The following is a 26,210-nucleotide window of genomic DNA, read 5'->3' on the forward strand; positions in this document are numbered from 1 at the left end:
TGAGAAAAGACACAGACGTTTCATAACATTAAATGTAACAATAAATGGATAGAAACTGTGGTTTCTATTATTAAGTTAAAAAAAAATGATGGCCAAACACTGTGGTGTAAGAGAAATAAAGCACTGGGGACATGCAGTCATGTAAAAATAATCTATCAAACTGTGAAGTAGTAAAAATAAAGCCTTTCCTTATGCTTCCCAAATGTGCCTGTACACCTAGTGGTGGATTATCTGCTGCATGGACTTATAACAATTTAAATTTCAGATCCCTTAAAGGTCATTCATCTTGACTTAACCTGGATGACATGGAACTGTACGTGTTCTGCAGGTACAGAGAGAAGCAGGTGCAGCAGCCTGCCCTTCGTCCCCTCATGGACATGCAGGAGCAGCATGGGGCATAATGGCAAACCGTAACACGATCTGCTGTTGACAAAGAAAGTGAACAGGTGTTTTAAACCTGATTAATCCGTGTGCGTGCGGGACGCAGGGCTTTACTGAACGCTAAGCCAGCAGGCGTGCTCTTATCTCGGCCGCTGCCTGGACACCACGGTTGCTGCGCTACCAAATGGAGCTTTCTAATGGAGATAGAGTGTGGAAGAGCAGTGGCAGCTTGTTTGGAGCTGCTAATGCACCTTGTCATTGCACACACACACACACACATGCAGGGTAGCACACCTGGTCATAACCTGCCTCTGAGTTTTTGTATAACTGTACTTTGGAATTTATGCGCTTGTTGGAAAAAACTACACTCTATACTCTTTTTTAAAAGGAATATTTTAGTCCAAAAACACAGAAAAGTACACAAATATGTTTGTTTTGATTCAAAATCTTGATTCTTTACTATGCAATAGACCTGTGAAGCTTATGCTGCTAAGAATCAAAAGGTTCAGACAGAAAGAAAGAAAGAAAGAAAGAAAGAAAGAAAGAAAGAAAGAAAGAAAGAAAGAAAGAAAGAAAGAAAGAAAGAAAGAAAGAAAGAAAGTTTAAAAAATCAAATGAATAAAAAAAATGAAAAGGACATTCTCACAATTCTGCCTTCAAACCTCGGGCCTAGGTCTGATAACTAACACCAAACTCTACATGCTCAACTGGAGGCTATACAATTTCCTTTTTGCTACATTAGCTTTGTATTTCTTGTGCAAGTCTGACAATTACATGTAGAAAATGTAATTCTTTTGAGGCTAAATCATTCCTTTAAGCAGTCGATTGTATTTTTTTAATTTTATTAGTTATAGGGAAATGGAAAATGCTTTCTCTTTTTTGCGTCACAAAAACCTGCCAATTTAACAGGGGTGTGTGGACTTTTTTTTTAAATCTATTGTAGATAAAATGCAGGTTAGGTCAGTAATTAAATGAGGTATTGAAATAAGCTAGTGTAGCACAGAAAGGGTATTCTCAATAGGTATTTTTAATGATACATAATTCAGCTGCTGTTGCTTTTAGGAAACCTGAAATTTGAATTTGGGTTTAATTTTTTGGAGAATAGTAGCACTGATAAGGCAGCATCATTCATATATAGTACACAATCTCTCTCTCTGTATATATATATATATATATCTACACACACACACACACACACACACACACACACATCAGACTGGGTTGCAGGTAAACATGCGCAGGTGGGGCAGCTGATGCAGCATGGATAAGAACACTGCTTTACCTGTTAAACACCAGCGGTAAACATTTCCCACTTCCATCTGTCGCTGAGGCCATCTGCTCCATTAACCTGCACCATTAAATAACCCCTGGCAAAACGGTTTCCCAAACACGGTTATAAGCAGGTATGAAACAGTATGAAAAATTCATAATATAATAACTGTCTAGCAGAATGTGACAGTTTTCCATATGTCAGGACTGAACAATAATAGCTACTGAAAATCATAACTGTAATTGACATAATACATGATATTGAAATTTGGGCAATGTTTATTGCACTATAAAAGTTTTAAACTTTTAACAAATTTCCCTTTGCGGATTATTAAAGTACTCCATTCTACTCTACTCTATATCAGTTTAAATTGACAATTAATTTCATATAATTCTCCATTCCTAACTTAAAAAAATAAATAAAATAAAATAAATAAATAATGCTAGTCCTATTGTACCTCCTCTAATGTCTATAAGCTTTGCCTTTGTGCTAAATATCGTGCACCATATATGCAGGGGTCCTTGAATGTACTATTTTAATATTTTCTAACATTTCTCCTATCAAAGTTATTTAACATAGTGTCCATTAAACGTATTAATATAAATTATTAATAATTTATATTATTGTCATTGTAGTTATAAATATAATTTACTGCTAACTTAAATTTGTTAAGTGTTCAGTTTTTTAAAGAGTAAAAACGAGTGATGTCAACTTAAATCTAATACTAAGTTACACTTATTTTAAATTTAATTTAATAGCATTTGAAATTGTATAATTAATATTCTAAATTTTTATATTCCTGAGTACAGATGTTTTGCATGAATATAATAAAATGTAAGTTAAACATAAGTAATGAAAACTAAGGGCTAATTTCAATTTTAATACTAATTTAAATTTAATTTCAAGGAATTTTTATATTCCTGTAATGCTGCTTTGTGACAATGTCCAGTGTTAAAAGTGCTTTACTAATAAAATTGATTTGAACTGAATTGAATTGAAGTAATACAACTGGGAGAACTGGTCTTAATACAATACAAAACACGTCCACACTTCATCTTTACAGTGGATCTGATTTAGGTTTTATGTGTGAAAAGCTCAAGGATAAACGATCTAAAATGCTTCTTCAATAAATCAATGTGCCTAATAGCTGAACAGTTTGTCTGCAAAAATGGCTCAGTGCTGGGAATATATGGGAGAGCTCCCATGTGTGAAATCTCAGCAGGTTTGGGAAGCAGAGAATGGAAAGTGGTCAGTGCTCAGATGCTGTGATTGGTCAGACAGTTAGTGCTCCATAACAGCAGCTTTGACAATAGTGCCAGCTGTAACTCAAATCACAGGTTTATATTAATGCGCTCATTATCATTCTCTGGGGTAGTGACCATAACTCAACACAACGTAGTTGAATATATCTGAATGAACAACACATCCCAAAAAAATCCTCAATTGTACTTAATTACTTCTGGGGAAATGTTAAGGATCGAAACATGGCTCATTGTGCAGCGCTACAGTATATCACGTGTCTGCTTACAAATTAGAAAACAAATGGATTCTTGAGAGTGAAATGACGATAATGTAATCTGAATTATTCTGTTTGGGAAAGGTGTTTATTAAAAACTTTAATTTAGCCTTCCGTAGAAATTTCATCATTGTCATCTATTATCTAACCAAAGACCAAATTTTGTAAATGAATTACAACGTAAATTGTTCTAACTGTATAGACATATCAGAACACGTGGTTTTCTCCAACTTAGTGGTGGTTTGTGAGGAACTGATTAAACATATGTAACGTCAGATTGCTCAACAGCGTCCTCTGCTGACCGGGAAAGCAGCAACGTCTCCTAAATCTAAGCTTTTAATATTTTTTTTTTTCCCCATGACATCTTGGCCTTGTAGGTCAAAGTTTACACTTTTACTTATAATGATTAAAAGAGATGTTCTGATAAAAAAAACTATGTGATCATAAATCAACATAAAAAAGCATAAGGCTGTAATAGAAAGTTAGAAGAAAGTTCGGAGGTTTTGCAAGTTGTAGGCTTAAATGCTTGTATAACTAAGTCCAGCAAAACTCACTTTTATTACAGATATACTGAATTGTGTTATGCTTTGCAGATAAAACATGAATATATCCGCTTGTAATATTTTTACATTTGAGTCATGTTTATTAAACTTTAAATAGGATTTAAATAGGGGTTTTTGTCCTGAACCAAACAACATACCACATGGATGTTGTTGAATTAAAAAAAAAAAGAAAAGATAGAATTTAATTGACAGAACAAAGATTTCCTAATTTTTCACCCCTGCTTCTTACTAATAAAGTATACACCACTCAGTTTGCAGCAGCAACAGATACCAGTCTTTTTGGGTAGATCTCTGAAAGGGTGGATTTGAGATCTTCCAAACAGTCTTTTAGAACTGTTCAATCAGGGAGAGGTTAGGTGATTTTTACTGATGGACAATGACCTTCAATTTGGAAATCTATCTATCTATCTATCTATCTATCTATCTATCTATCTATCTATCTATCTATCTATCTATCTATCTATCTATCTATCACTGCTGAGACTAAACAACTTTCCTCAGGGACAAATTAACTACTTTATCAATCAACGAATCCAACCACCCCTCCATGCATCCATTTATTCATTTATTCATTTATTCATTTATTCATTTATCCTTCCATGCATCCATCCATCCATCCATCCATCCATCCATCCATCGATGTGAAATGCTCAGTGCTATGTGTACACTGGTTCTTTCTGACCTCCATGAGGCATCACTGTAATGAATGCTATAGTGTGGCTATGCTGCTGCTCTATCTGACCTGCTCTGTGGTGATGAGACTGGAAGGTGCATTGACGCCCAATTCCTCCAGCGGGTAGATGATCTGGCATCGTGGATGCACTGGCACCGTACAGCTCAGCACTGCTGTCAGGGAATGGGCACAGACACTCTGCAAAAACAATGGAAAGCAAAAAGCACCCCGCTGTCAGTGAAACAGTAGGTTAGGCATAGTGAAATAGTGATGGCAGAAAATTTCACAAAATTGTCTTGAAGGAAGACCATGTGAAAGGATGTATGCCCTGCTGAATACTGTATTACCAGGAACTGCCTTGCTCTTTCCATTTTCTCCCTTTTTCCCTGTTAGTTTACTATAATTCTATTTACACCTCATCATCCCTCAATCCGGCTCATAATTCAGAGAAAAAAGTGTGAATGATGACCTCTACAACATTGCATCAACACCTCATTTATGACCACTGAGAGAGTGAATGAAGAGAAAGACAATGATGGACAGTGATAGATGTTTAAGGAATACACCACTGCACCAACCTTGTCATTGTGGTAAGATGGGTAGATGCGGTAGTACAGGCATGATTTGTGAGCGAGGCGCAATGCCTCCTTGAGGAAGTGCTTGGCATAATGCTGGAAGATAGGGTTCAGGGTAAACTGGCACAGCCGCCCGTGTTCCTCACGCTGATGCTGACTGAAGTACACAAAGTTCTCTATGTCATAATTGGCTCGGATGTACTCGATGTCCTGAGGGAAAGAATGAAGAAGAGAGGATGGTGGGTGCCTTTACAGAACACTTTTACCAAACATAAAAAAAAAAAACAAGCTAGTTAAATATAGTTAGTTATAAGTTCCTCCTTCTTGGTTATAAGTTTTCCCCTCCACATCATGGGGAGATCGAAGGCGGATCTGTCTTGGAGGAAGGAGAAATATATTTCAAATATATATATTTCCAAACTGCTGCTCATGCTGCACCACAGCATTATCTGAATCGTTCCACATACTTGAACTCACAGACATTAACGTTTGGTTAGTGGCACTAAGAGACAGTATGCCATCCCTCAAACCTAGATCACAGACAATTCTGTTCTCATGGCTGTCTCAATAGCTGGATTAGAGTTTTAAATTTTTTTAGTTCGGAAGCCCAAAGCACTTTTTGAGAAAGTATGACACTACAGGTGGATTTCAAGTTTTGCTGTTTCACCCATTAATTAATAAATAAGTCCGTATATTTTTAAGATTTAGATGATAAATCCATATGTTTTTAAGACATGGTCGCCATCACATGGTGTTTTTAAGACATGGTCTTTTAAGGGTTAAAAACAACAACAAAACTAATTCATATTTCTATTCATATGCTATAAAACATTAAATGACACTCCTTATAATTGGTCAGTACAATAAACTGTCTTTGATTTAGTTTTCTTTTCCAGGGCAAATCTAATTACCTGCTCGTCTTTAATAACCAATACACCGATGATCTGGCCTTCAACCTGTGCTACAAATGCCTGAATTCCCTGTGGATGAAAAAATAAAAGCTTTCATATAGATCTTGTTGCATTGTACAGTATATCTCAGTTTTGTGCAGAAATGTGTGCACATGTAAGTCAAGACAGACTGGGTCTCGATGAAAGAATAGCTCCAGGTCCTCCATCAGGGCTTCGTGCTGAGGAACCAGCCCTTGAATTGCAGATTTATCTTCAGAAACCACACCACGCACCTCTAGTGTCCTACAAAAAATGACAACTTTTACTATATGGTTGCGTTTGTGCACCCGTAGTGTGCTGCAAAATATCTGTGGAATATAGAGATAAATGAATGAAACGGTGTTTTGTATGTAAACCTGTATAAATGGAAACATATATATAAAAATATATATATATTTGCTGAAGAAGACAACAGTAGATCTACCATCCTTAATTTCTTCTAAGAAAAATTGGGGATGATTACCTGAGAAGGCCTGCGCCGTGGAGGACGTAAAGATCACGGTGTCTGTAGTCACGTGGCACAGCTCTGACGAAGGTCTGGAGTAGAGGGGAATCCGGATCCAGCGTATGCACCAGTATGATGCAGAAATCCCGCTCCTGATTTCCCAGACCAAACAGAAATATCCCATAAAACAGTGATACCTAAAGTGCTGAGCCACACACATAATTCCCCCAGTGTTTGAGGTACATGAAACATTTTACTTCACAGTGACTTAACCCTTGTGTGGTGTTCGGTTCAAACTGACGCCTATTATTTTTACTAAAAGTGTTTTGCATATGTTGGAAATTATCTGATTTTCTTTCTTGATTTATGCCACCAAGGTCTTTATTATAGAATATTTTGTCACCCAAATTATAAATTTATCCCAGAAAAATGACACTCTCATTGTTAAATGTGATCTAGAAATTGCAAACCAAACCTTTATTACAAATGTTATCTATACTGATTAGGATTGAGATAAAGACAATGTGTTAAGGAATTTTAAAAAACCCAATAATGTCCTGGGTCAGTTTGACATGAACAGTACCAAATGGACCAAGGAGTGTACATACTGTAACACAAGGGTTAAGGACAATGAATCCACATTTCTGTTTCATCATTTACTCAGTAGGAAAGAACAAATGCAACAGACTGTCCTGACTCTTTTAATTCAGTGATAGTGTGTATGTGTGTCTCTTGGTGTAATTTATGTGGTTCATTATACCTACGACTGTATTTCATGTACAGCTTCTCAATTACCTCTGATCATGTGATACATGTGTCAGTGAAGCAGAAGCTGAAATATATCGCAAATAGAGATCTAATCAAGGGGACATTTCACTCCATGTAAAAACCTGACATGACTGTAGCACTGATGTAGGCTGCATGAATCTACAGTCTGGGCTAAAAAGAAATCAGCCCCATGCTTGCTTCTTCATACCAGCCTGTGTCTCTTTCTTAGAAATATTGGTGGTGCTGTTGCATTTTGTTCTACAGAAATCCCAAAATATTTCTGGCTTATGAACTTGATCTTGTTCATGAAGTAGGAACATGTTATACTTCATGGAAGTGTGTACTCACCGGGAAAAGTTGAAAAACATAAGGCAAGCAATCGACGGCCCTGTGAGGGAATGAATAACAAATGAGGAGGAAAAAAAGAGCTGAAAGTTGTATTGCACAGCATCTCTTTGTTGAGAGCAGAGTGAAAATTTGCCATGTTGGACGCTAAGTACGGCGTCTATGGCCAACCAATCTGTGCGCTCAACCCCTCTCCTCTCGCCTCGCTGTCACTTTAAGCATTCGGCTCATTAATTACATGCTCACTCTCAGCGGGGAGCAAGCGGACTCCATATTCCACAACAGCTGGGGAGTAAAGCGGCAGAAAGCTGTGCCCAGCAGGAGCCAACGAGCAATCAGACTCCCCCCCCACACCCCCACCTCCCGTTTACACCACAACAGATCTTAAGCAAAGGCCACTGGAGCAGAGCCAAAGGCAGGAAAGTTTCCATCCACATACACTACATCACCCGGGAAAATACTCACCGCCCCTTAGATGCTCTGTTTAGGTCACAGTGGCCTAGTATAATATTAAAATGCTATTTTTTCCTACATGATCTTTTATATACTTGGCTTATTTAATCTGACAATATTCAGGTCATATTGACCCTCAGGGTAGCAAGATGGAATGAAGAAAATGATTGTCATCTGTAAATCTGAAGCCAAATTCTGGTGTTAGTGGATTCCCCGTTCCTTCATTTTTCATCAATATGGTTTATACTACTAATAAAATAGGTTAGTATTCTATATACGGATATAAATTAAGTAATAAAACATAAGGCATGCTTACAGGAAACAACAATTAACGACAAAGTGGTGCATTGAGCTCCAAGGTGAAGTGAGTTTTTGTCAACATTTAACATATTTTATTCGTTATAGAACAACTCATAATACTTCTTACTCCATTTGTAGGCCAGTTTAAAGCTGTGGAACATCCATGGAATAAGTTACCTCCGGTCATCATTTATAACAGTGATAAGCAATGTCTTTTGTCCAAATCCCTTGTCAAACTCGCTCAAATCCTTACGCTTGCCCATTTTCCCTGCTTTTCCCACTAGCAGGTGTCATGATGAGGAGATAAATCAGTGCTATTGACTTTACCTGTATGTGGTCATAATGTTACGCCTGATCGGTGTATAAACCACAAAGTAAAAATATGTCCTGATGTCAGAAATTCTCTAAAATTCTGTGAAATTCAGTTTTACCTGTCAGAAAGCACTGACACTGGAGACTCCTTCTAAAACATGCTACATAAAAATCTTCTCACAGAAAACTTCACCATTTACCCAATTACTTGTTTTGCTTTTTAATAAACATATAATTAGGCTTCAATTATGTGGACCATCAGCTTTAGGGATGTGGTGGCTGCTATGGTTAAGGTGTTGGACTACTGATTGGAAGGTTGGGAGCTTGGATGCTTGGTCCACCAAGCTGCCACTGTTGGGCCCTTGAGCAAGGTCCTTAACCCTCAATTACTCAGTTGCAGTGAAGTACTCATTAATAAAATATAAGCTGCTCTGGATAAGGGCATCTGACAAATGCCATAAATGTAATACATAGGTTTCTGTGAATTTGCTGTTACTATAAACCTAAGACCAACAGATCAGCATCACACTCAAGAGTTTTGTGATGTAAAATAAGGTTTCATTCCATTGTTAAACATTCAGAAGTAATGCATGTACATTTTAAGAAATGTTCATGTCTTAGTTTACCCTGTTTCACTCTCTGAAATGATTTAGAAAGATCTACTTGAACAGAACATGATATGAAAACTTCACAACCAAACACAATAAGGCTCCAGTTAGTTAATAGCGGATTTAGCTTAGCAAAGCTATGAGTGATGAATAAAGTGCAGTTGAACGTACCTCGTTTCAAACCTCTTTTCTATCTGTATTTGGATCAAGAAAGCATTATCTTCTGCTTCTGAGGCTGTGCTGTTTCCTCTGTTGTCTGTAGTATGAGCTCTAATGTACTCTGTCTGATAAAAAAAACACACAAAATGCCACTAATTAAAAACAGTAGCGTTAGTCACAGGATGTATGGGTGCATAGGCGTATTGCAGTTTATTCATATTGTATTTACACTTCCTGATGGTTTTTCTCCACAGTGGAAATAAATGTTACATAACCTGCGAACCTACTGATTAATTTGCCTCGTTTGTAAAGAGATTTAGTCAATCTTTCAGATGTGCAATCTTTCAATTAGAGCTTTACTCAAATCAGACCTTATAATTAATAACAATAAGCATTTGTAAGTGGTGCAGTCATGATCGTTACTGATAATTACACTATACTCTGGGTTTTCGTGGCAAATTTCTGTTATTCCAGTGGAACCTCAGCATATCAATTTCCAAGGGTCAAGGGTCCTCACAGGAAGTCATGCCACAAAGCGTGGGCTGAAAATAGAACAGACCAACCAGGCCAGCAATCTGTCAACAAAAACACGCAAAAAATCACGTAGCTTTTGGTTGGTATAGCGGGTTGACTTTTTAGAAACAGCTGACTGAAAAATTTGTAAACTCGCTTCGGTTGGCTTCGGCTGGCTTTCCACTGATGCAAACAAGTACAATGTACACACAACTAAGCCACCGTTAGGTTCGATTCGTATGCTTGACGAAAATGCTTCGTATACTGATGCAAATTTCTTACAAAATTTCGATTCTTAAAGCAAATATTCATAAGGGAGGGCATTCATATACCGAGCTTCCACGTATATTGTATACAATTCCATGTATATTGCACATCTGAAAACAGCAAGCTTTCCTGAAATGAAGTGTTTCCCTTTTGGGTGTATCCCGAAGAGCATGAGTTTAAAGTCTGTTTACTCCTAAACAGAAAAATGTGAAAAGGAAGAAAATGACTAAAGGGTCAGTTGTGAATGAGGTGCAGGAACATCTCAGACATTTTAACATCAGGTAAATGAACAGAATTATGTTCATGTAGCTATGGCATACAGTTGTCCAACAGCTTGAGTGAAGCTTGGCATTCACTCAGAGTGTCAGGCTTTAATCATTATTACAGTGAAACATTTTTTTCTAAAAGTTAAGACAACAAAAGTGTAAACAGACAACTCCAGTTTTGGCCCAATCTTTCAGGTTTTGTTTTGGACTGCATACAGCTGGCACCAGGAGCTGTGTTCCTGGGTGGGTGGATTGATAAATGGTTCAGAAATGGTCCACTTCATGAATGAAGTGGATAATGTCATTTAATAATGAAACGCTGGCTGAATTCTGTGCTCTGAATAGCGCTAATAATCAGAGCTGAACTGTGACTCCAGCGTGACTCACCTCCTTGACCTCAGACTCTGTGCTTGGTTTCTGAGGATCACTGATGTCATCTGTTGGCTCGGTCTGCGGTGATTGGTCCAAATCCTCACTTTGCTTTTCTGCTTTCTTCTTTTTCAGTCCATCAAACGGCCCGAGCTCGTATTCCGTGTTCAGCAACAGCAGGTCAAATTTACCAGAGACAATGATAAAGCCAACGGCAAAGCCATCATTCTGAACACACACACAAAACACACATGACAAGAAGGTGTATTTTTCATAATATTGTACTATTGTCACTTGTTTAATTTCTTTTCTTTTCTTTTTCTGGCATACTTTTTCATTATCTCTTGTAAGTTTTACATCCATCCATTCATCCATCCATCCATCCATCTTCCTTCCTTCATTTTGGAGATCTTTATTTCTTTGCTTGTTAGATTTTTACTTATAACTACTGACCAACTGATGGTTGGTTTTTCTTTTTCTTTCTTTTCTGTCTTCCTCTTTTCTTTAAAGAGTAACCTACACTTGTCATTAATAGAGATGAAAAATTTGAACTCCCCCTTCGAAAGGTACAGTTTACTTTGCCCTTTACCTTATTTACTTTTAGTGCTGACCCTTTCATAAAAAAAGGAACAGTATGTTCTGTGCGGTTGGAATGGAATGCAATATTTAAAAAGCTTTAGTGCGGAAAAACAACAAAAAGCCCTGTGAATAATTTATGACATTCTCTGGAGTGTCACTTTCATAACAGTGTTAGGCGATGTGGAGCAGATTGCTGTGTGTGTGGAGAGAGAGAGAGAGCGAGAGAGAGAGAGAGAGAGAGAGAGAGACAGAGAGAGAGACGACATGCAAACACAAAACTGCAGAAATGCTACAGATGTCTGGCCTCAGCGTGCTGAGTGCGAGCATGTCTTGGCTGGCCGTTCGCTCTCATCTGCCATATGCTGCTATGAACACATGTCAGTATGAAAGGAGGGGGACATTGTGGTGTTCCTGAGGGAAGCACGACACCATACTCCCCTCCTCTCACCAAACACACACACACACACACACACAGGTTTTTGACATTTATACATGGAACATCTGGTTACGCCCTAACTGCATACATTTTAGATGAAGTAGCAACATAATTTAACACAACTCCAACTGTCGGTATATGACTGTAAAAAGGACATTATTCATAATCACACTCTCTGGTGTCACCCAAATGCGGATGAGGTTTCCCTTTTGAGTCTGGTTCCTCTCAAGGTTTCTTTCTCCTACCACCTAAGGGAGTTTTTCCTTGCCACAGTCAATACATAAATCATATAAAATAAATTTAAATATGAGTCTAATAATAATCTTGAACTTTTTATACTAGATTTCTTATGTTCTATGAAGATGCTTTGAGACAACGTCCATTGTTAAAAGCGCTATACAAATAAAATTGAATTGAATTGAATTAATTTAGTAAGTTATAGTTTTTATCTTACTTGAGCATGTGATGATTCAGTTAGTTTTAAATGATCTTTCAACATAATAAAGTTATTCATTAAAACACTGACACTTTACATTCATTTGGAATTTTGCCATTATGTCAATGCATTCTTACTGTATTTATTGTCTAACCTCAAATACAGCCACGTGATTCATTTCATCTTCAGCCTCGATTTTCTCAGCCAGTGTGTCCACCACAGGCCAGCAGTCACCCAGAGTCTTTGTCTGCTTTAAGTTTGTGAGGTCAACGAGATCTTCAGCCCTGTATCACATCATATCACATCACAATGCATCACATCATAACACATGACATCAACAACACCATCAATCCATCCATCCATCCTCTAAAGTGCTTATCCTACAGGATCATGGGGAATGCTGCAGAAAGTCTTCAGGATGGAGAAGTCTGATCATCGCTAGCAAGCCAAGTTCATCAGTGTGGATCATTCTATGTATTTGTGTCTCAACTAATACTACATTGCTCACTACTTGTGAATGCTGGGTAATACTGGCACTTCAGATTGTTTTACTTCCTCCGAACTGCATACTTTATTAATTATCAAGAATTTCTGTTTGCAAAGGGTTGAACATGTGTGTGTGTGTGTGTGTGTGTGGTTTGTGTGTGTATGTGTGTGAGGTGTGTGAGGTATAAGCACCTGGCTTTGCGCACATGCAGTCTCGGACTGTAGTTGTGCCTATGGCACACGAATGCACCACACTGGAATTCATGTGTAACACAGGGCATGGGCTCGAAAATGTCCATCAGAGCTGGCTCTAAAGAAAACAGAGCATCTGAGCATAACTCTGTGTTCTTAGTTCTATTGTATCAGCACTCTTTAGCACATCTGGACAAATCTGGAACTGTTCAACGCTTTAAGAGCCAGCTGTTGGCTGGCAAAATTGCTACATGTTCAGCACTGAAATTCTGTTGGTCCAGAATTATGAAGCTGTATCATCACCATGAAAACAAATTTACTTAGACTGGAATGAATTATATTATATTATATAATATCCATGATTTATAACACTTAAACTACACAGGGTTGTGGGGAACCTGGAGTCTATCCCGGGGATTGTGGGGCACAAGACTGGGGACTTCCTTATCCAGAGTGATTTACATTTTATTTTATTTTATATATATATAACTGGGCACTCAAGGGTTAAGCACCTTACTTAGGGGCCCTAACAACATTCTAATCAGTAGTCTAACACCTTAACCACTAAGCTACCACATCCTTGACCCAGGAGGTGTGAGGAAAACATAGTAACCATCATCCCCTGACAGCTGAGGGGGAAAAATCAGCTAAAAAACTTCAAGGGAAATATTGCACATACGCACCTTATATCTCTATGGACTTTTGCATGTTCTCTCTGTGAACCCTGTGTTTAGGTTTTTTCTGCATACCTCCCACCTCCCAAAACCGTACCAAATGGTTTATTAGCTTCTCTTAATTGAACCTAGGTGTGAATGAGTGTGGTGATCCACATCCATGGTATATTCCCACCTCATGCCCAGTATTCCCAGGAGTCCACCATGACCCTTACCAGGATAAAATGCTTACTGAAGGTGAATAAATGTTGCAAAGGGAGGATAACAAATCCAGGGAGGACAATGAATGTGTTCAAATTCCAGGAATAAAAGCTCTAATGTCTCTGATTATATAAGCCAAAATATTACTGTATACATTTAAACAATTTTTTATACAACAATAACGAATGGCTTCTTTATATCCAAACATCTTTGGATAAAGGTAGTGTAACTAGGAGAATGTCTCAGCTGAAGATGGGCACTGTGTGGATTTCTTACCTAGGCTGTTGCTGTGTGGTGTGACGAGGCAGATGTATTCCAGCTCTGTGATGGCATTAAACACAGTTCTGGTAGTGATGAAGAAGACAGAGACATCATGCTTCATGTCTGCTTTGCGTAAACCCTTTTAAGCTCACAATGTAAAATCTAACTTTATCTGATTGCAGAATTCAATGTAAAGGCTCTGAATGGAAACAGGAAGACATTGCCATGGTGGAAATGTAATTTTCGCTGCCTCAAACAAGATTTCAACTGGCCTTAACTGGATGACTATAGAGAAGTCTGGCTTATTCAAGTCTAAATACATAAAAGAATGACAGGCACAACAAATCAAAATAATGCTGTGTCGTTCTCAGAAATGCACAAGTTGTTTAAAATACTCTATTACATTTTCATTTTTTACCTGATAATCTCTTTAGCACTGGAAATAGAAAAAGCAGGCTGGGCCACAAAGAGATGCAGGAAAATTGTGTTTAAAGGCTACAGAGATATAAAAATCAATAAATGATTAGAATGAACTTTGGACATGAGACAGATCACAACAGAAAGTTTTCTCTTTATTGAATCATATAATCATTAAAATCATTTTGCCTACTGTGAACTTTGCGGCATTGAAATGGGTTTGAAGAAGCTGCTCCCATGAAGCCTGATCCACCAGGTCACCAATGGGATGGTCCACGAACGCAGCATGGGCCAGGACCTCATTCCTTGCTGTGCTTATAGTAACCGCCAGATTAGCCTTTTCCCTAAAAACAAAGCACACAAGAGGTATGAACACAAAATTGATATGATATCTATTACATAGACAAGAGACTGGAATGATGGACCCTCTTTACCAGTACACTGGCGTTCCATTCTCCAAGCAGAATCAGATTTTTATAAAGTATAAACAAATTAAATTTTATAAAGTATAAACAAATTAAATACATTATCACCATAATTCTGACATAAAATGAATCAGGACTCTGTTGGCTTTCAGTGAGAGACGTTGTTTTCCATCTGCTGGGATAAACTTAATTTTAGTGGTTGAAGAAAACACCTTCAAATTTTAGATCCAACCTTTTTTTGTAGTCATTATGTCATTATGATAGTAATAATGTTCTTTTAACAGGCTATATAAAGTAATTTATACGTGGCCTAGGCGTCTCGTTACCAGGGTTATTAAATGTCATGACGACTGCGACGTAACCCGGTGGGCCGTCAGGGCCAGCAAGGTCTTCTCTGCTGGCCTAAACAGCAGGGATCTGAATCACTGACTTGCATTTTAATATATTTAATATATTTTTCCATGAATGTGTATTAAATTATTCCCAATAGTCTATTCTCTACATTTCATAGCTTTTCTCTTGGTTGCACTGCTTCCAGTAGTGTATATTTATGATAAGAATATTTATCCAATCATATTTCAGCCAGTGGCTGACATCATGTGTTGCCAGGGTGAAAGAAATCTGCCTTAAGGCCTTCAGAATCAATAGTGCAGGCACCTGTAGCTTAAAATAAGTGACAATGAAATTGTTACATTAACCAATCAGATTTCGAGTTGGTGTCACTGGGGCCGATCTAGCAGGCATACAATTACGTCAGCAGTTTCCAGTCCTTTGATTGGATAATTGGAGTAGTCAGAGGCAGCGAACCGCACAAGCTAAATAAAATATATATTTTAACTCACAATGGCTGACAGAGGAGAAGAAATCGATTTGGTGGCAGACATCCTTACAAATACATTTTAAAGGCTAATAAAATGGACTATTCCTTGTGAGGTGTGACTAATGTAGTCACTGTAGACTAATTTCTTTTTACTTTGCTATTTAACGGTTAATTAGTATCTATTGTCGTAGCGTCATGATGGAATAGAGGTGGATTAATTCAGGAAGGACACCAGTGAAGGCCTAGGTGTGAAATGCACGGCCCTCCACTGCAGTAAAACGGGATTTTTTTTTTTTTTTTACGCCTTTTCGCTTTTCCCACCAGTATACAAATATTTTTTTTTTTTGTCAATTGTCTGTATGGTCCATAACAAAAAAAATAAACTAGTCTAGCATAAGGAGGCATAATAAATACATTTAAAATCATAATAAAATCTCAACAATAATACTAGTAGTCACACTGGCCCATATAAATTTCTGGTAAAGGGTCGGCCCAGTCCTGCCTTAAAGAAAGGAAAAATTATGTCACCCTTACAGGAAAAATGTTTGGGGACCCGTGTTCTAAACCCTGCTTTTAACCCAGGTAGAGGAATGTTTAACACTAAATTAGGTTTAGCAGTGCTTTTTACCCGGGGTTATGAAAAACTGCTCTGAAGCAGAATTAGCCAGGCTTTTTGCAGTGTTATCCCCACATTGTGGTGACAAACGTCTACAGTGTGAAACGATGTGGTGTTAGAAAGTTACAACTCAATGTGTAGTGACAGACAACTAATCAGAAATAGAACAGTGCATGAAGGGAAAAAATAATAATAATATCAAATGATGATGGAAAACATGTCAATAGGAGAGAAGAGGAAGCAGTTGAGGGCAGAAAAGTCTGGTCAGGAAAAAAGCTGGATGGTGAAGTCAGAAGTAGTCGAGTATTTAAGGAACTGAATGAAAGATTAACGCAAGCTGGATATCAGTAAATATCTGATCAACTACATGACCGACCTAAAGAAGGATTTACATCCCAACATTTTTACTCACCAGTGCGAGATTTTGTTTAAAGTGGTCGTCCATTGTATTCATCCAGTCATGGTTGTTTATGACACAAATAGGCAAGGAAGAAGGTTAAGCCAGGGTTTAGGAATGTACAGTGTAATACGTCAGAATAGAAAGAGCCAGGATTAATTGTTTAAAGTATGCGCAGTGTTGAAATGTTAAACCCAAGTTTCTCTTTACACAGAGTTTACAGTCAGTCAGGGTTAAATATTTCAAGTGGGAAAAGTCTTGAACGAATGCCTTTGAGGTCCAGCAACATGTAAAGTAATCACAGAACATATATTGTCTTTAATCTTGCAGAGATCTGTTTGCTAAAAGGGAGACTATCAAGATGGATATTGAGTTCTGAAATTAAATCAATACCCATCGTGGTATTGATACCCAACGTGGTAGCAATTTGAATCGCTGATCCACCAATCTCCTAAGCAAGGCTCTTAACCCTCAACTGCTCAATGAGATAAATTGTAAGTTGCTCTGGATAACGGCATCTGCCAAATGCCAGAAATGTAATGTATATTAGCTGTGTTTAGAAATGCATTAGGGCATCTCTACACAGAGAAGGTTGATTCTCAGAGTAAAGCCCTCTGCAACTGGCCGCTGACTTTTTGGTGGATGGCCTTCGCTAAATGTCACAAATACAAATAAAAATGGATTTAAAAACATCTTGATCACAGCTGTTATTGAGACTACTTATGAACTGGACTAATGGAGCTGAGGTTAAGGAACTGTCACAGGAACTGATGGAGCTGAGGTTTGAGAAAACAGGCAAAATGTACAGATCATGCTGATATAAACTGGATATAAATAGATCTATTCATAACTCATTTGCACATGTGTTTACACAAACAAATGAGAAAAAAATAAATGAAATCCCTTAATTTTTAAGGGGAGGAAAACAATGAACCTCCTCGTACACCTGAGTGAGTGTAAAGTTACACAGAAGAAGACTTACTATTGTAAACCTTGATTTGATCAACATAAACCTATAAATGAAAGCAAATAAAACTCAATTATGACAACACCATAACACACCTTCTAATTCCATGGTCTTTCCTGATGTTTATTTCTTTCTACATTGTAAAACAATGCTGAAGGCGGCCGAAATACACAATAATGTCCTTTGAACAGTTGATATTGAGATATGTCTGCTACTGATGCTCTGTAAAGCCTTCATAACGGCTCTAATCTGAGGTGCTGTTAATTGGTGATTTCTGAGGCTGGTAACTCTAAATGAACTTCTCCTCTGCAGCAGAGGTAAGTTTTGGTCTTGCTTTACTGGGATGGTCTTCATGTGAGCCAGTTTCATCAGGGTGCTTGATGGGTTTTGCGAATGCACTTGACAATACTGTTCTTGCAAGAACTATTCCAGAACACCTGACCTTCGTGTCTTAAAATAACAACTGACTGTTTTTTGTTGTCATTACATATGGATTACTGAAGTCCATGTGTGTTATTTCATAGTTTTGAAATCTCCAGTATTGTTCTAGAATGTAGAAAATAAATCCCTAAACAAAAAACACTGAATTAAATGGTGTGTCCAAACTTTTGACTGGTAGTGTATATTTAAAAAAAAAAAAAAAAGTTTAGTGGCATAGTAATAACCTCCATTGTGTTTTTAGGTTTATTGCAAACATTAACACACATCTTTTACCAAACGATTTATAAATGAGGAGCAGTGTTGCCATTTCTATCTGGTTTCTATTTGTTTGTTTGCTTTTAATCCAGTGCTTTCCATGGGTCACACCATTTTTAGGTTTAAATCCAGATACAGATACAAATAAATCCATTTAAATCACTAAACCTAAACCTAAACACTGCAGAAATCAATATTGTGGTGGTGATGTCTTATAATATATTGTCACAAGTTACTTTATAAGATGATATACAGTGGCATGAATTAGGAAATTCTGAGTTTAAATCCATGCTGATTTGTGATGCACTGTAATCCATACTGAACAAACAAGTATCTAAGATATGTTGTATGATATATATATATATATACAGCTCTGGAAAAAAAATAAGAGAGCCCAATCTCCAGATTTGAACCCTATTGAAAACTTCTGGAATGACATCAAGAGGAAGATGGATGGTCACAAACCATCAAGTAAAGCTGAGCTGTTTGCTTTTTTGCAAAAAGAGTGGTATAAAGTTCCCCAACAGCAGTGTGAAAAACTAGTGGAGATCATGGAGCCAAAAGGCATGCAAATCGGGGTTATTCCACCAAATACTGACTTCTTAATGTTATTCAGCCAAAGCATTAACACAATTTGTTTACAAATGATTTGCATTTTGTTTTATTTGAGTTATTAAAGCTCTGCAAATACTGCATGATCTTGGGTTATTTTGACGTGTTGTCATTTTCCTTTAAATACACACTCTAAATAACAATAGTTACATTTTGAATTTAATAGAAATATTGTCAGCAGTTCACAAAAAATGAAACAAAACTGTTCATCTCACCAATACATGAACCTGGAAGAAAAAAACATAAGAAACTGATTATTTTGCAGTGGTCTCTCTATTTTTCCAGAGCTGTGTATGAGATTGCTGTAAAGTATATCATGCCACTGAACCTGTCCCTGTATGAATGAATTATCCTCAGCACTCACAGCAGATGGATCACATTGACGCTGCCAAAAACTGCAGCAGTGGCTGGACTGGTCAGTGCAGTGATCTTGTGAGCATCACAGGACTCTGTTCTTCTCACAATTACAGATGTCTTTTCCCCACTGGAAGAGGTAATGGCCGTCATGTTCTCCTGAAAGAAAGAAGGAAGCATACAAGAGAAATTCGATTATCACTCATCAGCATTAAATCCGTTACACTGCATTACAGCACAAGGCTAGATAGTCAAAATATATATATATAAATAAATCGCTACCATTCCTGCACTCTGTCTCATCAACACTTCCTATTAGTTTGGATACTGAATTAGAAACTGAACGTGGCTTAGGCGTCTCGTTACCATGGTTATTAAACGTCATGACGACTGCGACGTAAACGGTTACCGTAAACGAAATTTTTACGTCTTTTCGCTTTTCCCACCTGTTTTCGAATACCCCCCCCCCGTGCCTGCTGTACGACTCCTCATTCTAATTGGCTAGTTCAAACCGGAAGCTTTCTTTCTAACGCCAAACCCTTTAAGGAGCAGCCAATCATAACGAAGAAAGGCAGGTCTCAACGTAATACGGGTGGGGAAAATAACTCGAGGAGGAAAGTTATGGCGGAAAACTTGGTTTTGATTGAATATCGTTGAGGGGTTTGTGTTTAAGAGATTAAATTGAATATCGTGAACTCTTTTTTTTTATTTCATTCTCGTGGTAAGATAATATTTTGAAGCCATGGCGTCCACCGCGGCAGGGAAGCAGAGAATACCGAAAGTGGCAAAGGTAAGAGTTGTGCTCGTGCATGGAGGCTAATGTGTGTGTGTAGCTAGCTAGTCGGCTAAGCTAGCTAGGTATTTTAAATTAAAATGACAATAGCTGTCATTATAACCGTACTATAAAATAATGTATAGTTTTATTGCAGTGTAGTTCATCTGTATACTGTAGTTATACGGACCTATTAGCTATACCTCTGTTTTAATAATCATTATTTTTTTTATGAAATGCTATGCTGTTAGCTCTACCGAAGCTACAAGCTATTAGCCTTGTTTGCTTGCTGCTTGTTTGTTTGTTTGTTTGTTTATTTATTTATTTATTTATTGGGTAATTAATTAATGAATTCTCAGGGCTTACACATGATATGAATAGATATTAAAGAGGGGGGCGAGAGATTTAAGCAAGGCATTGCACAGCGTCTGTACCTTACTGGCATATTTGTTATTTAAAAAATAAAAAATAAAAATTCTGAATAAAAGCAGTACATTTATTCTATTTGTGAATGACGTCACTTAATAAATGACGTCACGTATATACTCAAATTGAAAGCAGGTAAACAATGCAGGGGGAAAAAACATTTAAGATATTGTTCAACATTCTGTTCAAATTGGTTTTGGAGATACTGGAAGTCCAACATCGAAGGTCACACAGTGAATCATTACATGCATCCTTTTGTACAGTGTTATGTATTCAGTTGTTTAAGGAAAGATTGTATTGCTAGATGTGATGGTTATTAAACAATGACGTGCTTTTCCTCTACCAGGTGAAGAATAAAGCCCCGGCTGAGGTGCAGATCACAGCCGAGCAGCTGCTTCGAGAAGCCAAGGAACGAGAACTCGAGCTACTCCCCCCTCCACCCAAACAGAAGATCACTGATGAAGAGGAGTTAAACGATTACAAACTACGAAAACGCAAGGCAAGATGACCAGCCTGGGTGTTTTTTTTTTTTTTTTTTGGTCTGGTTTGCTTCATCATGCTCACCTTCAATATCTTTGATATCTGCTCCTCAGGGATTTGAAGACAATATCAGAAAGAACAGGACCGTCATAAGCAACTGGATCAAGTACGCACAATGGGAGGAGAGTCTGAAAGAAATACAGAGGTATAACATGCTGGATATCTATTAATTGTAACAATCATAACACTCAGTTAAATGAATTCAGGTTAAATGATTTTGCATTTCCGGTGTCTTGTTTAAAGAGCTCGGTCTATCTACGAGCGAGCGCTGGACGTGGATCACCGGAATGTCACGCTGTGGCTGAAATACGCCGAGATGGAGATGAAGAGCCGGCAGGTCAATCACGCTCGCAACATCTGGGACCGAGCCATAACCATCCTGCCTCGTGTCAACCAGTTCTGGTAATCATTACACTATAGCTTAACTTCGCTTCTTGCTGATCTGCTCTGTTTAATGGGACTGACCTGGTGCTGGTCTGGATGTGTTCATAGGTACAAATACACCTACATGGAGGAGATGCTGGGGAATGTAGCAGGCTGCAGGCTGGTGTTTGAGCGCTGGATGGAGTGGGAGCCGGAAGAGCAGGCCTGGCACTCTTATATTAACTTTGAGCTGCGCTATAAGGAGGTGGAGAAAGCCCGCTGCATTTATGAGAGATATATCCTTATCAGAGCGCTCGTGTTGGGGATGTAGAAATGGTGACTGCTTTTTTTCACTACACAGAAATTATCGGAAACTCAGGAGCTTTCCATTCCAATATGACTAAACAAATACAGTTCTATTTGTATTGACTAATAAATACCCAATGAAATTAATTAAATGGATGGGATGAGGGTGTCATAATTTGAACACTGTGGTCTCTGAACTCACATGGAATAAGTGTATCAGGCATTTTCACCCACAAGAGGCTTTTGAGTCACTGGTAAACTCTGTGATAGTGTTTCTTTCCTTTCAACTTTATAAGTACACACTTCACTCATGGCACCTTGATTTTCATAAAGATTTAGCTCATTTTGCTCAGGATTTCAGCTAATGCAGATGAGCTGTCCTTCACAGCTCTCATCTGCTATGATGCTGTTTAACTGCGTGTTTATTATATATACATATTGTTCCTTACAAACTGGTGTTAAAGAAATGGGTGTAATCTCAATTCTAAACCAAAATATTGTGATTCTCAGTAAGCTGTATGCTGTTGTGTTATTCATTACTTTTATTGATTTTTGAACTTGTGTCAAGTTTAAGTCCTTAACTCCCCTGCACTTGTGATAGTCCATCCCGAAGTGAAGAACTGGATCAAATACGCCCGCTTCGAAGACAAGCACGGTTACATTGCTCATGCGAGAAAAGTGTACGAGAGGGCCGTCGAGTTCTTCGGCGAAGAGCACATAGATGAAAACCTTTTTGTGGCTTTTGCCAGATTTGAGGAGAAACAGAAAGAGGTAATTTTTCTGCTGAAAATGGCATCCATCAGAAACCGAGGTTTAACTCTGGTGATGTTTTTACGTTTATCTGTGAGATATCAAATTGTTTTTATTTCATCAATGAGATTCTGTTACCCATTTCCTGACTCTGTATGTGTGTGTGTTTTTCAGTTTGAGCGTGTGCGGGTGATCTATAAGTACGCCCTGGACAGAATCCCCAAACAGCAGGCCCAGGAGCTTTTCAAGAACTACACAGTGTTTGAGAAGAAGTTTGGGGACAGGAGAGGAATCGAGGACGTCATCGTCAGCAAGAGGAGATTCCAGTACGAGGAGGAGGTCAAGGTAAAATATCACTAAATATTCTAAGAAACATGAGTGTTTATCTACACGTTGGATTGCAAACACCGTGCTTACAGAGGTTCAGATAAGCAACTAACATGACTGAATAATAACAGCAGTTACCTTTAATGCTTAACTATTTATAATTCTAGAAATGTACATAATCAGAAATACATGCTATCAAACATGACTACAGTATTCTAGGGCATTTAAATTTGTTCTGTTTAATGTTGCAAATAAATACTATAAATAATAACTCTTCATTTTTATACCACTGCAAATCTTCACCTACATGAAACTGATTGATTAATATAGTAAAGAATAGAGTATAGTGCGAGGTATTAAGTTGTCTCTTGACTCTTATTACAGGCAAACCCACACAACTATGACGCCTGGTTCGATTACCTGCGGCTAGTGGAGAGCGATGCAGACGCCGACACGGTCCGAGAGATCTACGAACGAGCCATCTCTAACGTTCCCCCCATCACAGAGAAGAGACACTGGAGACGTTACATTTACCTGTGGATCAACTATGCTCTCTATGAGGAGCTGGAGGTCAAGGTCAGGCCTGACTCATGGCAGTAAACTAAAGTGATGTTCAGCAGGCTTTAAATATGTGCTGTGCAGTGAAATTCATCATCATGTGCTGGTTTGCTTCTTGTGGCAGGATCCTGAGAGAACGAGACAGGTGTATCAGGCATGTCTGGAGCTCATCCCTCACAAAAAGGTACACCGTGAGGGATAAAATGTTATGAAGTTGAGGCCAAACAGCAATAGTAGATTTTAAATACTACATGTTGACAGTGTTTTTTATTTATTAGTGAATGATACACATTTTGTGTATTCTTGAATGTTTTTATTCATTTTTAATTAAGGTTAATGTTGTGAAATTCGTCATTTTTATTTTAGCTAAATCATCGCCTGCATTATAGCATCTCGTATTGATCAATTTTATTTATTTGTCTAATTTCAATCTTGTTCATAGTTTACCTTCGCTAAAATCTGGCTGCTATACGGTCAGTTTGAAGTCCGCCAGAAGAACCTGCAGAAAGCCAGACAATGCCTGGTAAATTTCAACAAGCTTCAGAATTACAGGATTAAGTTTATTGAAACTGCAGTCTGATTCTTTGGTTACTCTGTAATCACAGGGCACTGGCATTGGGAAATGCCCAAAGAATAAGCTGTTTAAGGGCTACATCGAGCTGGAACTGCAGCTCAGAGAGTTTGACCGCTGCAGGAAGCTCTATGAGAAGTACCTGGAGTACAGCCCGGAGAACTGCACCACCTGGATCAAGTTTGCTGAGCTGGAGACGATCCTCGGAGACATCGAGAGAGGACGAGCCATATTCGAGCTGGCCATCAGTCAGCCTCGCCTCGACATGCCAGAGGTATTGCCTGCTCTTGCAATTCTTTTAAATTTCACCTGGAATTTTCTGTGGTCCTAATTTGATGTGTTTTTTTGTAACTCTGTAGGTGCTATGGAAGTCCTATATTGACTTTGAAATCGAACAGGAGGAATATGAAAACACGCGAGGACTTTATAAGAGGCTCTTACAGCGCACACAGCACGTCAAGGTAGGGTTCTTCTCAACATTACTAACACAGGGGCTCTGAACACGTTCCGGGGTGCCATCATTTATCTCTGTAGAGATAGAGAGTGTTATCTAGAGTGATTAGGTCTGTAAGGTCTGAATTAAACATTTCTTCATTGTGTTCGAGTTGTCAGTCTTTAAAAGCAGCAGGGATGTCATTAGTTTTAGCAGATCTAATCACATAAGTGTCACGTCTTTAGCCGAGCCTAGTGTAGCTTTAATGAAATGTCGTTACACAAGTGAGTATAAAGGGCCCCCCCCCCCATAAATCTCGTCTACAAGCTTCCTTATACTGGTTTGTTTGATTTGTGGTTAAGACAAATAGCCTACGTAAGCCTATGATGTCACTGTCAGCTGCAATAGCAAATAACTCGGGCTGAATATCTCTGGCAATAGAGAGGTATGCCAGTGTCATGTCAGTTTTGTTATGACAGAACCCCAGAAGTTTAAGGAAGCTGACATCAAGAAGTTAAGCAAAATTGTAGCTTGCAAAGATATTTCTGTTGTGTGCAGGTATGGATCAGTTACGCACAGTTTGAGCTGTCCATTGAGGGTGAGGAGCGACTGCAACGGTGCAGGCAGGTCTACGAGGAAGCTAACCGAAGCCTACGTACATGTGAGGAGAAGGAGGAGAGGCTCATGCTGCTCGAGGCCTGGAAGGACTTCGAGCAGGAGTTCGGCACCTCGGCCAACAAGGACAGAGTGAAGAAACTGATGCCCGAGAAGGTGAAGAAGAGGAGAAAGCTCACAGCAGAGGATGGGGTGAGTAGGAGGAAACAGACTGTATGCAGTGTTCACATTAGATTTTCATATCACAATGATGGTACTGTTCAGTTTGTAGCAGTTTTATTTACATGGCTGTTAGACAGTGCAATGTAACATTGCTTCTCAGCTTGTAGGCTTTGAATGTATGATAATGATTAGATTGCAGTTCAGTCACACACATGCACAGCAGTCATATAGTAAATAACTGCTCATTCATTCACTGGTTCCTGTGATCATGTATGCCGTTTTTACTGCTGATATGTGTGTGGACTATACCGTTCTATTTGTCTGGTTTTATTTATGGTGTCTCGTATCGTTCTCCAGTCGGATGCAGGATGGGAAGAATATTACGACTACATCTTCCCGGAGGATGCTGCCAATCAGCCCAATCTCAAACTACTGGCCATGGCTAAGATGTGGAAGAAGCAGCAACAGCAGGACGAGATTCAGGAGGAAGCAGAGACGGAAAAGGACGAGAGCGCCGAACCCGCACAGCCACAAGACGAGCAGGAGGAAACCGAAGAGACACAGGAGAATAAAGAGAGTGCGTGTGACGATCGTGATGACAGTGACAGCAGCAGCAGCAGTAGTAGTAGTAGTAGCAGCAGCAGCAGTAGTGAAAGTGATGAGGAGAACTCAGAAGACAAAAAAGTGGAGAAGACAAATCCTGCAGAGGAGGACTAAACTGAAAAAGATTTTTTTTTTTTTTTTTCTTTTTTCCTTTTATTCAGGATCAGGATAAACTGGACTGATGGTGCATTCACTTCCTCACAGACTGTTCTCACTATTCTTTTATAACAAAATAAAAAAGAAAAGCAAGTGCATTTCAATTATTTGTCTTTATAAGATGTTCATGAATTAATTAGTTAAATGATCATCCTAAATTAGCCAAGATTAGGAGCTTCAAGGCTAACATAACTCTCAAATAATGGAGTTAAATTATCTATCTAAATTAACAATAAAAAAATAAATAAATAATGGTACTGAATAATTATTGACCACCAGCAGAGCACACTGAGATGTAAAACTGAAGCAGTGACAATGTAGTGACC

At 38.3% G+C, this 26,210-nt stretch overlaps 2 protein-coding genes across 2 annotated transcripts in view; one reads left to right on the forward strand and one right to left on the reverse strand.

Moving 5' to 3' along the window:
• Nucleotides 1-19,723, reverse strand: part of cfap61 (cilia and flagella associated protein 61) — a 38,909-nt gene extending 19,186 nt beyond the window's left edge. The window contains exons 1-15 of the mRNA XM_058379670.1: nt 19,585-19,723; nt 19,313-19,461; nt 14,609-14,759; nt 14,417-14,493; nt 14,014-14,081; nt 12,863-12,980; nt 12,339-12,468; nt 10,752-10,961; nt 9,331-9,443; nt 7,490-7,529; nt 6,392-6,525; nt 6,060-6,171; nt 5,890-5,958; nt 4,982-5,188; nt 4,473-4,601 (exon numbers count right to left, since the gene is read on the reverse strand). Coding sequence (XP_058235653.1) covers nt 4,473-4,601; nt 4,982-5,188; nt 5,890-5,958; nt 6,060-6,171; nt 6,392-6,525; nt 7,490-7,529; nt 9,331-9,443; nt 10,752-10,961; nt 12,339-12,468; nt 12,863-12,980; nt 14,014-14,081; nt 14,417-14,493; nt 14,609-14,759; nt 19,313-19,461; nt 19,585-19,605 — 1,728 coding nt within the window. The 5' untranslated portion in view covers nt 19,606-19,723. The remainder of the gene's footprint in view (nt 1-4,472; nt 4,602-4,981; nt 5,189-5,889; nt 5,959-6,059; nt 6,172-6,391; nt 6,526-7,489; nt 7,530-9,330; nt 9,444-10,751; nt 10,962-12,338; nt 12,469-12,862; nt 12,981-14,013; nt 14,082-14,416; nt 14,494-14,608; nt 14,760-19,312; nt 19,462-19,584) is intronic.
• Nucleotides 19,724-19,881: 158 nt separating this feature from the next.
• crnkl1 (crooked neck pre-mRNA splicing factor 1) lies at nt 19,882-26,104 on the forward strand. Its single transcript, XM_058379495.1, has 14 exons — nt 19,882-20,092; nt 20,847-20,999; nt 21,094-21,185; nt 21,284-21,442; nt 21,533-21,699; nt 22,302-22,480; nt 22,634-22,804; nt 23,171-23,362; nt 23,469-23,528; nt 23,787-23,867; nt 23,950-24,189; nt 24,275-24,376; nt 24,907-25,155; nt 25,483-26,104. Exons 1-14 carry the CDS (start codon nt 20,045-20,047, stop codon nt 25,840-25,842), a joined length of 2,253 nt encoding a protein of 750 aa, XP_058235478.1. The 5' UTR covers nt 19,882-20,044; the 3' UTR covers nt 25,843-26,104.
• The last annotated feature ends 106 nt before the right edge of the window (nt 26,105-26,210 follow it).

This window comes from Hemibagrus wyckioides, linkage group LG25, assembly GCF_019097595.1.
Source record: "Hemibagrus wyckioides isolate EC202008001 linkage group LG25, SWU_Hwy_1.0, whole genome shotgun sequence".
In the NCBI taxonomy this organism is placed as follows: Eukaryota; Metazoa; Chordata; class Actinopteri; order Siluriformes; family Bagridae; genus Hemibagrus; species Hemibagrus wyckioides.

What these genes read in the sequence shown, in the direction of transcription:
- crnkl1 (XM_058379495.1), top strand. Translation starts at nt 20,045, where the DNA reads ATGGCGTCCACCGCGGCAGGGAAGCAGAGAATACCGAAAGTGGCAAAG. An exon ending in ACAAACTACGAAAACGCAAG is followed by an intron (nt 21,000 to 21,093) that starts GCAAGATGACCA and finishes TCTGCTCCTCAG; the next exon opens with GGATTTGAAGACAATATCAG. An exon ending in AGTCTGAAAGAAATACAGAG is followed by an intron (nt 21,186 to 21,283) that starts GTATAACATGCT and finishes TCTTGTTTAAAG; the next exon opens with AGCTCGGTCTATCTACGAGC.